The sequence below is a fragment of the Camelina sativa genome, chromosome 17 (genome assembly GCF_030686135.1).
Source record: "Camelina sativa cultivar CO46 ecotype springtype chromosome 17, ASM3068613v1".
Taxonomy (NCBI): Eukaryota; Viridiplantae; Streptophyta; class Magnoliopsida; order Brassicales; family Brassicaceae; genus Camelina; species Camelina sativa.
In genome coordinates, this window is record NC_141896.1 from 20,589,435 (window position 1) to 20,605,701 (window position 16,267).

Sequence of the window (16,267 nt, forward strand, 5' to 3'; positions counted from 1 at the left end):
TTTTGTGTGAAATTATATATACAAATAAAAAGAAAACAAATTTGTTACTGGGCCTGATATTTTTTTTTGTTTATGGACTTTATTTATCCAATAACAAATATATATTTATAATTGTTTATGAGTTCTTTATTTTATATTTAGACTATAGATTTAAGAGAGAAATAGGGTTTAGATTTTATAGTTTAGAGTTTAATTTTGAAAGTTTAATTTTAATCATAATGATATTTTGAAACTTTAGAGATACTATATATATATATTTAAAATTTGAGTTTTCTATTTTACATTTAGAGTATCATTTTGAGAGAGAGGTATGATCTCTATTTTACATTTAAAGTGTAGGGTTTAGAACTTATGACTTAATGTTTAATTTTAAATCATGATGTTATATTTGAAACTTTAAAGATGATATGTTCCATTTTAATACCAATTTATTTTAGATAGATTATGAGATTGTAGAGTTACTAGCTTGTACACCAATCAAAATCACAATACAACACCCCAAATAGTACACCAGACCCAGATGGTACACCAGACAAAAATGGTATACCAAACCCAGATGGTGCATCAAACTTAGATGATCAGATGGTACACTAAACCCAGATGGTACACCAAACCCAAATAGTATACTAGACCCAGATGGTACACCAAACTCAGATGGTACACCAGACACAGATGGTACACCACCCAAACCGTACACCAAACCCAGATGGTATACCAAACACAGATGGTACACTAGACCCAGATGGTACACCAAACACAAATGGTACACTAGACCCAGATGGTAAACAAAACTCAGATGGTACACCATAAGCAGATGGTACACCATCCAAACGGTACACCAGACCCAGATGGTATACCAAACGCAGATGGTACACTATACCCAAATAGTATACCAGATGCACATGGTACATTAAACCCAGATGGTACACTAGACGCATATGGTACACTAGACCTAAATAGTACACCACCCAAACGGTACACCAAATTCAGATGGTATACCATACGCATATGGTACACCAGACGCATATTGTATACTACCTAGATGTGTACACCAAATCCAGATGGGTCAAATAGACATAAGTCATAATTTTAGTGGACCTCTATTAATTAATTAAGGTCCAACTACAAAAAAATTATAGACCCACACATAAAACTCTCTTTTAAAGCATGTGGGTGTATTAGTCTTTTTCTTTAATTTTGGTCTTATACTCTATCTCACAACCTCTCTATCTCACAAAACATAAAAGTGCTTATTCTCCAAATTTTGTTTAAAAAGTGTCTACTTCTCAAATTACTTTTCAAAAAATGTCTAGATAACTAATGGACTCCTTAAAATATTGATTATAAGAAAAAGAAAAAAAAAACCATAGAGTTTGTCATGCAAGCTCTTAAATCAAGATCCTTAAAGAAAAGGGTACATAAAACAGATCATAGAGAGGCAATAGTTTCGACGTGTACGGGTGAGATGGAGACGTAACGTTGCCCTTCGATCTTGTAACGGCGCCTAAACTCTTCATCGTCAGCAATTCCTAGTAGCCTAACTCTTCTCATGTCTTTTCTATCAACATTGTAGTAAAAAATGTAGTATGGTAGAGCATCATTTGAGAGGCGTTTTGGTGCAAAAATGATTTCACCAGCTTTGTTAGTGCCGGGGGAAGTGATATTCCTACCCATCCCCAAAGAGAAAGGAAGCTCAAATGTTTGCTGGGACCAATCATGTGTCGTCGCATCTTCTAGTATCCATAAATCAAAACTACGGAAATCAGCATGAGGGTATCTTGCAATGGAAGCTAGCTTGCCTTTGTATTCTATGAGAATAGACTCACCCTCCCAGCAAACAACAGCCATAGGCGCTTTGATAAAGCTCAGCCTCTCAAATCTAACATCAAAACACACAATCACCGGATTTTTAGTTCGCGTTGGGGTCCAAGCAGCATAATACACGAAACCATTGATGCATTTCGATTTGGTAACAGTGAAATGAGGCGGGCTGGTAAACCTATTGCGTGTCCATGAAGATTCTCCTCCTCCAAGTGTTAAAACCTCGTACACTAGAAAATCCTGAGGCTGATTAGGATAAGAAACCATGGTCAATGCTTTGAATTGATCTCCAACAGGATCGTATCCCCAGAATGTGCGTGCCCCGGCACATGGTAGGATAGTGAATTTGTTGGTGCTGGGGTTACAGACAATGAACGAACCACTGCTAGTACACCCGATTAAACCATGGACAGAATGACAGACGGATGCGCTAGACAAGTACACTGAAGGTATTGTCATATGGAAAGTGGTTGCCAAAGAAGAAGATTTCTCATCTTCGTAGGAAGACGAGAAGACGAACAAACGCCAGTCGACAAACTTGGTTTGTGAACCGCAGCAGAAAGCGATTGTAAACCGCGACCGGATCGTGGAGGACACAGCGTAGTAAGAATTGACAAACCTTTGGTTTCGGATGATGGAAGACCACATCTTTGATACACATTGGAACTTCATAAGAGACTTGGCAGGCAATTTAGTGAGTATAGCCTCCTCTAGGTCAAGAGGGATGGGATCTGCCGTTGTCTCTTCTCGCGTTTCATGGCGCCTACCAAAAACAAACTGTAGATTCGACTAGGCAAAGGAAGTTCTGAGGAGAGGAGATATGTCAAAAGTGAGTTTCTTTTTTTTTGAGTGAGATATGGGGAGCAAACCTTTCATTGTTGTTTTCATGTTGTATGATACTAGGGTTTAATACAACTTTATATCCCAGCCGTTTGTTTGTTTTGAGGGTTCAATTCATTTTTTTTTCCTGTTCATGATAAATCTTTAAAGATTACGTGGATTATTTTCACCCGATGTGAATATTATTAGATTTCAAACATAATTTGTGATGTCTAACTGACTCATCTCTTGGCGGTTAAAATTTCATTGGGCTTCGTTTACGGTCTAATATTGTTGTTTATGTTTTCACTTTTGATTGATAAATTGTTTACAATATCAGTCGAAAGATCAAAGACTAGGCAAAACTAAATAGTTGATGTGACTTGTTTATGCACAGTTGAAGGCTATTTGGTCTTCTGTTCTTTTTCCAAAGTCTAATGGCATAAACCTTTAAAAGTAATACTAATACTGAAGATGCGTGAGAGTTATATTACCAACTCTTGTCGTCTGATAATACAAAATATCTTGAAAATACGAACAATATGCCACTAATGTAATACTAATATGTTTGAATCAAAAATAGAGGGGGAGAGAGGTGAATTATATAGCTTGTGTAAGTCGCTCTCACCGACGCTTCTTTCCTTCTCCATGTCTTGATCGTCTTGGAGCTTCGTCTTCTTCTTCACTTTCACTCTCTTCGTTTCTTAAACTGTTTCCAACCTCAAACTGCTCCATGTCATGTGATGCATCCTGATTTTGTTGATCCGTCCCCACTCCTCTCTCCTCGCTTCTCTCAGGTGTTTTCCGGTTGGTTGGGCCAGGACGTGCTGATGATGTTGCTGGTGGATAATACATCGGTCGGCCTCCTCGAGGAGCGTTTCCCATTCCTCCCATATGCGGGCCACGTCCTGCGCCTCCCATCATACCATAACCGCCATGTGGAAACTGTTGCGGTGGCCTACCAGGAAACATCATTCCGGGCACTGGTCCTCTAAAATCACCACCAAACCTCGGTCCATACGGTCCAAAGGGTCTTGGACCCATACCAAACGGATCTGGCATACCATTATAGCCACCAGGCCCATAGGGAAATGTATCGGCAGGGCCCATTACCCCGAGAGGGAAGCCTCCCATTCCGGGCATAGGTCTGATTCCGCGTCCTAGAGGCATTTGAGGAGGCCACATCATTCCTCTTCCTCTTCCTCTGCCTTGAGGAACGCCAGCCATGCTCTCTTCTTCCTCCTCACTTTCATCTTCTTCCTCTTCCTCTTCTTCGTTATCTTCAAACGGCACAATGTCTGGATTCACCGCTATGCTCTCTGGATTCACACCCTTTGCTTTCTCCTCTTCTCGTTTGGCTTCTGCAGCTATGGAGATTGCCTAGGATTCATGGAAAAATGAAAATTAATTATCCAAGATGAAGTACTAGAATGAAAAAAAAAATTCTAGAAGGAACCTAAGTCATCAATAAAAGAGCATATGGAGCTCAGTTCTTCACTGTGTTATATTTTATTCGCATAAGAATCATGAAAGAACGAAGTAAAATAAGAAAGAGAGAGAGTGGGAGAGAGCATATACCATAAGCTCGCTATCTGGTTCAAGATAAAGCAAAGAAGCCAGCTGTTCTCCAACGGAAGGCTCTAACTCCTGGCAGTCTCTGCTTATCTACGGTCATTGTACCAAAAGAGTAAGAAGATGCAAGTGACTAGCTTACATGCAAATACTTATAAGAACTTAAACATTACACAACGAGCATTAGTTAAGCAATCATTGTATCAGTAGTAACTTGTAATGTCTAGCAAAATATATATGAGTAACCGTGCAAGCTAAGGTCAATAACGAGTAACTCGTTAGGTCTTTGCGGAGTGTATTAGTAATCCCAAATAGAGGATCAGCTAGAGAAGCGTATCAAAAACATAGTGAGAAGTTCCACGTACCTTCACAGGTAAGTTTTCATTGTAAGGATTCTTCAAATTCCGAGTTTTGTGGAAGGAAAGTTCGCACAACTACAATGGTAAGAATTACAATCAGTCATAAAAGTCATGTTACTGCATGAATTATGAAAGCATTCTCTTTACTTCTCAGTAACATCAGCCAGAGCTCATTTGTTAACATTGCAGAGTCGATACAAGAGACATAAAAAAAATGGGATGCTGTGTGTTGAGGTTGGTAGGGTAAAAAGGTATAGTGACATTAAGACTGAGAATTACTGTTTAGAATATAGCACCAGAGGCGCAAGACCATATAGATTTAAAATAAATCCAGAACTTAGCGAATGGACTATTGATTAAAGGGAAAGCTTAGTCAGACAGTATACCTTTAACCATTTAACTGAAAAGTTCCTGCCATACTGTGCAGTTCCATGTTCATGTTTCCAATTTCCTCCACCAATGTAACCACCAATTCTTGATGTCATCTTAGCACAGCCCTATGGCATCATATGTAAAACAAAGTTATTTGGAATCATAACGCCGCCTACCAGATATAATCCTATGGAGAAGAAAACTACAGAAAGGCAAGCATTGGTACAGATGAATAGGGAAATTTATTTACCAACATAATAAGCATTATGGTAGCTAATGCTTAACCCAGTAAAGTACCTGGAAATGCCGAGTCCGGTTGACAGAAAATATCAAGATCACATTTTCCACAGAGTCAAAAGCTTCATTAAGTTTAGCTTCATTGCTCCTTTGTGTAGCCCATACTCCTTGTTGCACAGATAATTCAAAATTTTCTCGATTGCAACTTTTAACTACAAAATACCTGAAAAACCAAGATCCTAAATTACATTACGGATAACCGATGAAGAGTGAGAATATAGCATAAAACATAGATATATACAGTTACTGATACATAAAACCAAACATACAACAATTACATCAAACTATAATATCAAGCCAAAATCCTAGACAACGTTTGAAGAATCCTGTCCTTCTTCAGATAATAATACACATTGTATGTGATTCCAGAAGATATAGGTATATCGAACTACAAGGTCCCTTACTAATATCTGAATAAGCTTAAGTTTTATCCAAAAAGCAACCCTTGGAGACCAATAAGATAACAAATTGTAATCATCAAAACTTAAAGAGCGGCAAGATCATCAGCAATCTAGCCATATCTCTATACGTACTAGAAAAGAAAACAGCAATATGAAATTTCAGATATATGAATACACAAAGTCTACCTCCCCTAGGCCGGTTATCATTGACAACGCATTATAATATAATTCACAGAAATACAAGCACAATAGTTATCAAGATGTTAAGAACGGTTAATAACTGAGACTGTAGGTAACAGAGATATAAGTCGTATACTAATTAGAGACAACAAAAAGGTCATAAGTACTACACTCATGAAACTAGAAAACTGAACGTACATCTATGTTGAAAAGAATACTAACTATATGACACAAGCAAGAATAAAATGTCATATTACAGGACAAAAGACAAACCAAAACAATTGGAACCTCTTTAACAGTATCAAAACTGCTCACATCATAAACATTATAAACTGTTAAGAGAAAACACGACTTTTAGGGTCTCAGAAGGTCCTCAAAACCACTTGCGATTAGGCAGTGAGCAGAAGACTAAAAAAACACCAAACTGGTGCTATAATATAGCAATTTTACAGTAACAAAATGAATTTTCTGCTTCTTTATGACACAAATCTATAAAATACAATATTAGCAGAAACCAGTTCATGTATACCACCATTTGCAAAGCCTATCTCCAAAATTAGCTCAATGAAGAAGGGGGCCTGATGGAAAGAGGAGACTAATAATCCTTAAAGATTAATCAGAGTGAAAAGCCAGCCCACAAGCTAAATATGTGTCGTTTTTTTTGTTTTGTTAAAAACTGGGGTTACATGTAATAGCTGAAATTTACCTAACTATCAAAGAAAAAGTATCCTAAAGGGTAGTAATGAAACACGAAGTTCAATATGTATCTATAATATATATAAAGTTAAAAAATTCCGAACTTGCAAGTAACCAGTTACATGTAAAAGTGATCAAATCTCTCATAAGAAACCATGGTTCAATAATGGGCCAATAACAACCGTCTTGATAGATATACAGAAACATAATTTACATAACCCAATTAAAAACCTTGGGACTCTGAACAAACCTATTTACCCCCTGAGGCAAAGGATGAGATGATCTGTTTGTTTGGTCAGCAGGGTTTGGTGGTATCTGTGTCTGGCTGACCTGATGTTGTGATTGTTGAGGTTGTTGTTGTTGTTGTTGTTGCTGCATCAAGTTACCTGATTCTTGTGGCTGGCCTTGCGTCGGAACTTGGCCCTGAGGTTTATCTTGTAGCTGTGGAGCAACATTCCGTGGTTGATAGAACCTATTTGGCCCAAAATTGTATGATGTCAATTGTTGTATCTTCTGAAGAACTTCCTCAACTGGTGGTGGAGGTCCAGGTAGCTTTGCATGCCTGTACCTACAATCAGGACCATTGGGACAAAATCCCAACTTGTACCTGCAAATTATAACATCATCTGTTAGTAAAAAAAGCTAACCAAACAAAGAATCAACACAATCTCAATCATTGCATAGTGTAGAGTCTCTTAGCACCAAGTTCATCAATTCACTAAAAGCCCTAATATCAATAAGAAGTGAAAGTGACATACATATTGCATTCTTTGATGTCTTCATTAGTATGCTTATACACACAATCCTGCTCTCGACATTCACCGTATAACCGGAAAAACCGGCAGATCGGCATACGAGCTTTGTCAAACTGGTGGAGAAATCCACAGGCGTCACCTTTCATACACAGACCTCGAAGCCAGTGTCTGCAAACAGTTTGCCGGAAACTTCGTCCCCTCCCAGCTCCAGCAACCGTCGCGGCTGCGTGATCGTAGCTCGGTGCTACGTGAACAGCGGCGGAGGAAGAGTTTTCAGGCGGAGCAACCGGGACTGAAGCGGAGGACTGAACAGGTCCGGAATCAAGACCGCCTTCGAAATCGAAGCTAAGTCCATCTGCGTCTTCCATTGCGTTTCAATTTTTTTCTCTAGGGCTTTGAAGAAACGAACAGAGAGAGATCAATTGGGAGGAGGATTTTGAGGTTTCTTCTGATGTTAAATAAATAAAGGTTTAACGAATCAGGCTCGGTTCATCAGTTATATCAGATTGAACCGGTAACTTGGACGACGGTTTATTGAACCGGTAGTTTTTTTTTTATTTGTCTGTGTTTTTTTTTTTTTTTTAATTTTTTTCTTAAAGCACTTAACCAAAGTCAAACAATGGCTAATGAAATGCAAGACCACCTTCACCTGATTGTTCTTTTAGACCAACTGTTTGTTAAGACAGTGATAGTTGAATTTGGTTTTTCCAGAAGCACGAAGAATCATTACGATTGTTTGCCAAAAATTTCCGCAATCGCTTAATCTACATAGCAAACAACATCAAGAAGCTTCTCTATTATCTGCAACATACAGTTCAATGAAATCTTGTGCATATACTACCCATATACTAATACACAGCAAGTAGGTAGGCAGTTGTGTTCAATGATCACTGAACTATAAATCAGTTTGGGGAGCCAGAAGAATATTATTATATTTCTATACTAAAAAGAAAAAATAGAAAACACTCGAAATAAGAGCAATACGCTAGAAAAGAACACATGTCAGCAAATGCAAATCACGTCCTAACATTCAAAAAAAAAAAAAAAAACTTTTGCTTGGTGTTAAAAAAACCAACGCTTAGATATAAATTAAAAGAAAAGGGAAAAACAGAGTTTGTCAAGCTCTTACACATAACGGTTCTTCAAGAAATACATAAAACTCATAATCATAATTATAAAGAGGCAATACTTTCAAGTTTCAACGTGTTCGGATGAGATGTGGATGCAACATTGCTCTCCAATTCCATATCTGCGCCTAAAGTGTTCATCATCTGCAAGTCCTTTGAGCATAACTTTTCTAATGTCATTTGTATCTACATTGAAGTAGAAAATGTAGAAGGGTTCCTGCAGCAGACTTACTGGGGCAAAAATGATTTCACCAGCTTTGTTGATTCCCGGGGAAATCATCTCCTCACCAAAACCCAAAGAGAAGGGAAGGTCAAATGTTTGCTTGGACCAATCATGTTTATCCGCATCTTCTAGTATCCATAAATCAAAACTGTCGAAATCATGATAAGGGTCCCTTGCAATGGAAGCTAGCTTCCCTTTGTAGTCTTTCAATATTGATTTACCCTCCCAATACAAAACAACCTCAGGCGCTTGGATAAAACTAATCCTCTCATGTCTAACATCAAAACACACAATCACTGGATTCTCTCCTCGTTTGGGGGTCCAAGCACCAAAATACACGAAACCATTGATGCTTATTGCTTTAGTTACAGTGTAATAAAAAGGGGTGATAACCCGATTGCGTTTCCAGCAAGATTCTCCTCCTACAACTACTCGTACACTAGGAAATCAGGTTGCTGGTAAGGATTAGACAACATGGTCAATGCTTTGAATTGATCATCAACAGGATCGTATCCCAAGGATGTGCGTGGCCCTGGTAAGCAAGTGAGTTTCCCCGTGATAGGGTTACACACAATGAACGGATTACCCGCAGCAATCCCAAGGAAGCCATGGACGGAAACACAGGTGGAGCCGGAGCAGCTAGTCAAGGTCACGGAAGGTATTGTCATATGGAGATTGGTTTCTAAAGAAGAAGACTCCCTTCCCTTGTGTGAAGACGAGAAGATGAACAAACGCTTGTCTATGGCTGATGGACCACCATTACTGAAAGAGATTAAAAACCGCGATTGCGTCATAGAGGACATGGAGAAGAAGGAATCGACGAAACTCTGGCTTCGGATGATGGAAGACCACATCTTTGACACGCATTGGAACTTCACAAGAGACTTTGCCGGCAGTCTACTCAGTATCTCAATCTCTAGGTCAAGAGGAATCGAAGCTACCTTACTTGAGCTTGTGCCTTTCTCAGTGTTACGATCTCGCTCCTTGGATTGAACAGAAATCGAAGCTACATTACTTAAGCTTGTGCCTTTCTCAGTGTTAAAATCTCGTTCCTTGGATTGAAGAGGGATCGAAGCTACCTTACTTGAGCTTGTGCCTTTCTCAATGTTACGATCTCGCTCCTTGGATTGAAGAGGGATCGAAGCTACCTTACTTGAGCTGCTGCAGAACCTATCCTTCTCATCGTCTCTGAATTTCACACACAGACATCTAAGCCAATGTCTATAGACAGTCTTTCGGAAACTTCGTCCCCACCCAGGTCCAACCGCCGTCGCGGCAGAATCATCGTAGCTCGGAGCTACATTAATACCGGCGGAGGAAGAGGTTTCAGGCAGAGAAACCGGGCATGAAGAAGCGGTGGGCTGAACAGGTCCAGAATCGAAGTCGAAGCGGAGTCTATCAGCATCCTCCATCGTTAAGGTTTCAATTTTTCTTGCTAGGGGTTTGAAAGAAACGAACAGAGAGAGAGATCAATCGGAGTATGGTTTAACGAATCCGGCTCGGTTCATTGGTTATACTAGATTGAACCAGTAACTTGGACGGTTTATAGAACCGGTAATTTAAGAAAATTTAATCTCAATCGAATCAGTTCTTCTTTGTTTGGTGGTTGTCATCAAATTGTCTTAACAAAGGACTTGTTTCACCAGCAAATTTTCGTCAAGAGCAGCAGAAAAATAATTACATAAAAAACACATTTCTAATTTCATAACAAAGGACTTGTTTCACCACCTGTTTGATTGTCATTTAGACATGAATTCAGAAGCGTAGTTATCTTTGACACAACACTTCACAGTTTCATTCCTACATGTTTATCAAATTAATAAAAAATCTTAATAGAGACAATTTTAAAATGTAACTGTCCTAAAAGTAGAGTAAATGTCTTTTACGTGCAATTCAACAACGTGAAAACAACTTCATTACTTTTAATGGCACTCTCAGGTCTTCTTTTATTTTTCACATCTACTATACATCCACAGACATCTAATTTGGGGAAAAGATAGAATTTAGTTTTCCAAAGGGTTGCAAATCTACATTTTGTAAAATTTTAATTCATACTTTTCTAAGGGAGGGGCCAATACACAAAGTTACAACAAATCCTATAAAGATTCTAGATTCCCGAACACAAAGTTACCACAAATCCTATAAAGATTCTAGATTCCCGAACACAAAGTTACAATTAACTATACTCACGGAACACTTACCGAAAGAGATAGGATGATTTATTCTTCCACGATATATATCATCCAAATCCTCGAATCAAAAGTAATTCTTTGGACTCAATTGTTGGACCAACGTCATAGTGGTATCGTCCGTGAATTTAATTTGATAAGGATGATGAGTATTCCTCTCATTCAGGGTTGGATTGATTACTTTGAAAGTTCTAATATCATATCAGTCACCATCGTCAATATATTTTTGGAGTTTAGCGAGTGTATTTGATATAAAAAATAGATTTGATTGTGTTACCCTTCACAGTTTAATAACAATTGTGTAAGAAGTCATATATATATATAAGAACTGTTAAAAAATGAAATTTAAGTAAGAATGATGTTCAATTAACGACACTAACCTCTACATCCACAAGAAGCAATACTCTTTTTGTAAAGAACTCGTTGATACTCCAAGAATGTAAGACCTTGGCGTGTATATGCCAATTAGTTTTTCCAATAAGAAGATCAGCAATTTTATTGAATCTCATGATTTTCTCAAATTAGGATTTTTTCTGTTTCTTCTCTGTTAACGAAAACGAAAAGTGGATTCCGGATTTGTAAGAATACAAACAGTCACGATTAAACGTTGCGTCTTAATCGTTTTAGTATCTCACCTTTTGTTTGACTATTAAATATTTTTAATATTTATTATTATCTATATATAATAGCAAACCCACTTTTGGGGGTCAAATTTAATCTAGCGGGTGAGATTGTTTCTACCATCTCATCTAGCAGTCTAGAATTATTGATGATCCCAACAGTTGCAAGTTTTTTTCAATAATCGTGTTTCTTCGTCTTACCCCATCTTTTAAAAATCACATCTTTTAATTTTTACACTTTTTTGTTTCACAGCTCTTTATTTTCACATCTTTGTTTTTATATATATACAGATTTTTATGAACTTTGAAAAAGGTTTTGTTCTTTGAGTATTATATTATTAATGATGTCACCCTTTGTTAATGATCTCAAAAGTTGCAAAGTTTTGATCCAACAATTGTGTTTCTTCGACGCACCCCCAGATTTCCATGTTGGCACCCGTTAGGTTTCACACCTTTTTGTCTTGCACGTTTTTTGTTTATATAAAATTGCAATATTTTGATCCGATAACAAACCTACTTTTGGGGGTCAACTTTAATCTAATGGATGAGATTGTTTCTAATATCTCATCTAACGGTTAAGAAGAATTAATGATCCCAACAGTTGTAAGTCTTTTTACCAATAATCATGTTTCTTCGTCATACCCTCATTTCACACCTCTTTGTTTTCACACCTTTTTGTTTATATATATACATATATTATACAAAGATTTTTTTGAACTTTGAAAAGAGTTTTTGTTCTTTGAGTATTATATTATTAATGATCTCACCCTTTGTTAATGATTTCAAAAGTTGCAAAGTTTCGATCCAACAATTGTGTTTTTTCGTCGCTCCACCAACTTTCCATGTTAGCACTTGTTAGTTTTCGCACATTTTTGTTTCACACATTTTTGTTTCACGCCTCTTTGATTTCACACCTTTTTGTTTATATTTATATACAAATTTTTATGGACTTTGAAAAGAGTTTTTATTCTTTGAGTATTATTGATGATATCACCATTTGTTAATGATCTCAAAATTTGCAAAGTTTCGATCCAACAATTGTGTTTCTTCGTCGCACCCCCAGCTTTCCATGTTGGCACCCGTTAGTTTTCACATCTTTTTGTTTTACACCTTTTGGTTTATATAAAGTTGCAATGTTTTAATCCAACAATTGTGTTTCTTCGTCGTACCCCTAGCTTTCAATGTTTGCACTTGTTAGTTTTCGCACCTTGTTTTCACACTTTTTGTTTTTATGTATATACAGATTTGTAAGGACTTTGAAAAGAGTTTTTTTTTTTTGAGTATTATTAATGATCTCATCTTTTGTTAATGATCTCAAAAATTTCAAAGTTTCGATCTAACAATTGTGTTTCTTCGTCGCACACCCAGCTTTCCATGTTGGGACACATTAGTTTTCACACTTTTATGTTTTACACCTCTTTGATTATAAAAAGTTACAATGTTTTGATCCAACAATTGTGTTTCTACGTCGTACCCCTATGTTTCAATGTTTGTACTTGTTAGTTTTCGCACTTTTTTGTTTTACACATTTTTGTTTCACACCTTTTTGTTTCACACCTCTTTGTTTTCACACTTTTTTTGTTTTTATATATATACAGAATTTTATGGACTTTGAAAGAAAAAAATTTCTTCTTTGAGTATTATTAATGATCTCACCCTTTGTTAATGATCTCAAAGTTTGCAAAGTTTCGATCCAAAAGTTATGTTTCTTTGTTGCACCCCAGCTTTCCATGTTGGCATCCATTAATTTTCACAAATTTTTGTTTTACACCTTTTTGTTTATAACTTTGTTTCTATAAAGTTGCAATGTTTTGATCCAAAAATTGGGTTTCTTCTCGTACCCCTAGCTTTCAATGTTTAAAATTGTTAGTTTTCACACATTTTTGTTTCACACTTCTTTGTTTTCACACCTTTTTGTTTTTATGCATATACAAATTTTTATGGAATTTGAAATGAGTTTTTGTTCTTTGAGTATTATTAATGATGTCACCCTTTGTTAATGATCTCAAAAGTTTCAAAGTTTTGATCCAACAATTATTTTTCTTTGTCGCACCCCAACTTTCCATATAGGCACCTGTTAGTTTTCATACATTTTTGTTTTACACCTATTTTTTTATATATAGTTGTAATATTTTGATCCAACAATTGTGTTTCTTTGTCGTACCCCTAGCTTTTAATGTTTGCACTTGTTAGTTTTTGCACCTTTTTGTTTCACACCTCTTTGTTTTCACACATTTTTGTTTTTATATATATACAAATTTTTATGGACTTTGAAAGAAGTTTTTGCTCTTTGAGTATCATTAATGATCTCACCCTTTGTTAATGATCTCAAAATTTGCAAAGTTGTGATCCAACAATTTTGTTCTTTGAGTATCATTATTGATTCACCCTATGTTAATGATCTCAAAATTTGCAAAGTTTTGATCCAACAATTGTGTTTCTTCGTCGCACCCCAACTTTTCATGTTGGCACCCATTAGTTTTCACACCTTTTTGTTTTACACCTCTTTGTTTATATAAAGTTGCAATGTTTTGATCCAACAATTGTGTTACTTCGTCATACCCTTACCTTTCAACGTTTGCACTTGTTAGTTTTCACATCTTTTTGTTTCACAGCTTTTTGTTTCATACCTATTTGTCTTCACACGTCTTTGTTTTTATATATATACATATCTTTATGGACTTTGAAAAGAGTTTTTGTTTTTTGAGTATTATTAATTATCTCACCTTTTGTTAATGATCTCAAAAGTTACAAATTTTTGATCCAACAATCGTGTTTCTTTGTCGCATCTCCAGTTTTCCATGTTGGCACCGTTAGGTTTCACACCTTTTTGTTTTACACATTTTTGTTTATATAAAGTTGCAATGTTTTAATCCAACAATTGTGTTTCTTCGTCGTACCCCTAGCTTTCAATCTTTGCACTTGTTAGTTTTCGCATCTTTTGGTTTACACATTTTTGTTTCACACCTCTTTGTTTTCACACCTTTTTGTTTTTATACATATACAGATTTTTATGGACTTTGAAAAGAGTTTTTATTCTTTGAGTATTATTTCACACCTCCAAGTTTTAAAAATTATGATAATTATTTTCTTTTAATTTATTAATCAACATGATTCACTCATCTTTATTAAAATTTGGATTGTTTTATTTATTGATTCCTTCATCTAACTTTTGTTTGGTGTCGTTTTCCATTTATTCATGCATCAATCATCTCTTCCAATTATTAATCTAGGTAATTGATTGTGATTTCTAATTTTTCATAGATTTATATGTTTATATATTATAGCAAACTCACTTTTAGGTGTCAATTTAAATATAAGGGATAAGATTGTTTTTATTATCTCATCTACTCCCTCTGTATCATAATAGATGATTTTCTAGGATTTTTTCTTGTATCATAATAGATGATTTTCTAGGATTTTTATCAATTAATACTAAAAAATTGTAAATTTCAAGAACCATTAAATGAAAATATTAAAGTTTGGTGAACTACTATTGGTTAATAGTAATAAGAAATATTATTATAAATAAATAATGCATTTATATCTAAACATTAAATGTTTTTCTTAATTAATGTGAAAAATCTAAAACATCATCCTTTGTGATACAGAGGGAGTAACTGTTTAGATTTATTAATGATCTTAAAAATTGCAATATTTTGATCCAACAATTATGTTTTTTTGCCGTATTCACAACTTTCAATGTTCACATTTATTATGGACATATATATATTATGGACAATGAAAAGAGTTTTTGTTCTTTGAGTATTGTTTAACACCTCCAAATTTGAAAATTATAAGTATTATTTTCTTTCAATTTATTAATCAACGTTGATTCACTCATCTTTGTTAAAAAATTTTGAATTGTTTTATTTATTGATTTATTCATCTAACTTTTATTTGGTGTTGTTTTCCATCTACATGTATTGATCATCTCTTCCAAGTATTAATTTAGGTAATTAATTGTGATTTCTATTTTTTTATAGATTTATCTTTTTAGTCAATTTAGCTTGTTGCAGCTATAGCTATTTTTCCCTGATTCTCTTATTATTTCGATAGAATAATGATTCAATTTTTTTAAGATGAATATCTTTCAAAATTGATTATCTGAGTATGATTCAGTAAACTTCGATTTATATATGTTTAACATTATTCTCTTATTTTCACTGAATCGATTTTTCATTTTATATATACAACAAATATTTTATTTAACTATTTGGTTGATTAATCTTAGTCATTATTTATGATTTTTATACTATACAGTTAAAGAATTACCATAAAGTTAGTCATTTTAAATTTTCATTTTCCCGTACGATAATGTATGGGCTGACATCCTAGTATATATAATTACAGATTAAAGGTAAAGTTTGTAGTTTATGGGAAGGAGGAAGAAGAGCATAAAGGAGAAAATAAAAGAGAAATTTAGTAGCGGTAAACACAAGGATGAGCAAACACCCGCCATGGCCACGACCACCAGACCTACCACCACCACTACCACAACCACGAAACACCACGAGAAGAAGGGCATTCTCGAGAAGATCAAGGACAAACTTCCCGGCCATCACAACCACAACCACCCATGAACACCAATCCGATGAACTTAATTTTCATCATTTCATGAATAAAAAGGCCCATGGTCACTGGTCAGTCATATATATACACTTTATGATACATCTAGCAATTGTATGTTTTCAAACAATATTGTTGAAACCAAATAAAATAAAATCATGTGAAATTTTTAAATAATATGTTCTTAGACCATCTACAATATAAATATATTTTTTTATAATATAGAATAAGTCTAAATTAGAAAATGGTTTTCTCTAATGTGAAAGT

At 35.4% G+C, this 16,267-nt stretch overlaps 1 protein-coding gene, 1 long non-coding RNA gene and 2 pseudogenes across 2 annotated transcripts; 1 reads left to right on the forward strand and 3 right to left on the reverse strand.

The window, feature by feature from the left end:
- Positions 1-1,428: 1,428 nt before the first annotated feature.
- LOC104759543 (F-box protein At1g30790 pseudogene) lies at positions 1,429-2,697 on the reverse strand (annotated as a pseudogene).
- A 409-nt stretch (positions 2,698-3,106) lies between these two features.
- On the reverse strand, positions 3,107-7,744 carry LOC104757413 (30-kDa cleavage and polyadenylation specificity factor 30). Its single transcript, XM_010480152.3, has 7 exons — positions 7,276-7,744; positions 6,768-7,124; positions 5,241-5,403; positions 4,958-5,068; positions 4,578-4,646; positions 4,219-4,305; positions 3,107-4,020 (listed from the first exon to the last, which is right to left on the reverse strand). The coding sequence occupies exons 1-7, from the start codon at positions 7,638-7,640 to the stop codon at positions 3,265-3,267; spliced, it is 1,908 nt and encodes a 635-aa protein (XP_010478454.2). The 5' UTR covers positions 7,641-7,744; the 3' UTR covers positions 3,107-3,264.
- A 584-nt stretch (positions 7,745-8,328) lies between these two features.
- LOC109129906 (F-box protein At1g30790 pseudogene) lies at positions 8,329-10,074 on the reverse strand (annotated as a pseudogene).
- Positions 10,075-15,117: 5,043 nt separating this feature from the next.
- Positions 15,118-16,222, forward strand: LOC147924098 (uncharacterized). Its single transcript, XR_015585874.1, has 2 exons — positions 15,118-15,386; positions 15,785-16,222. It is a non-coding gene; the product is annotated as an uncharacterized LOC147924098 (long non-coding RNA).
- The last annotated feature ends 45 nt before the right edge of the window (positions 16,223-16,267 follow it).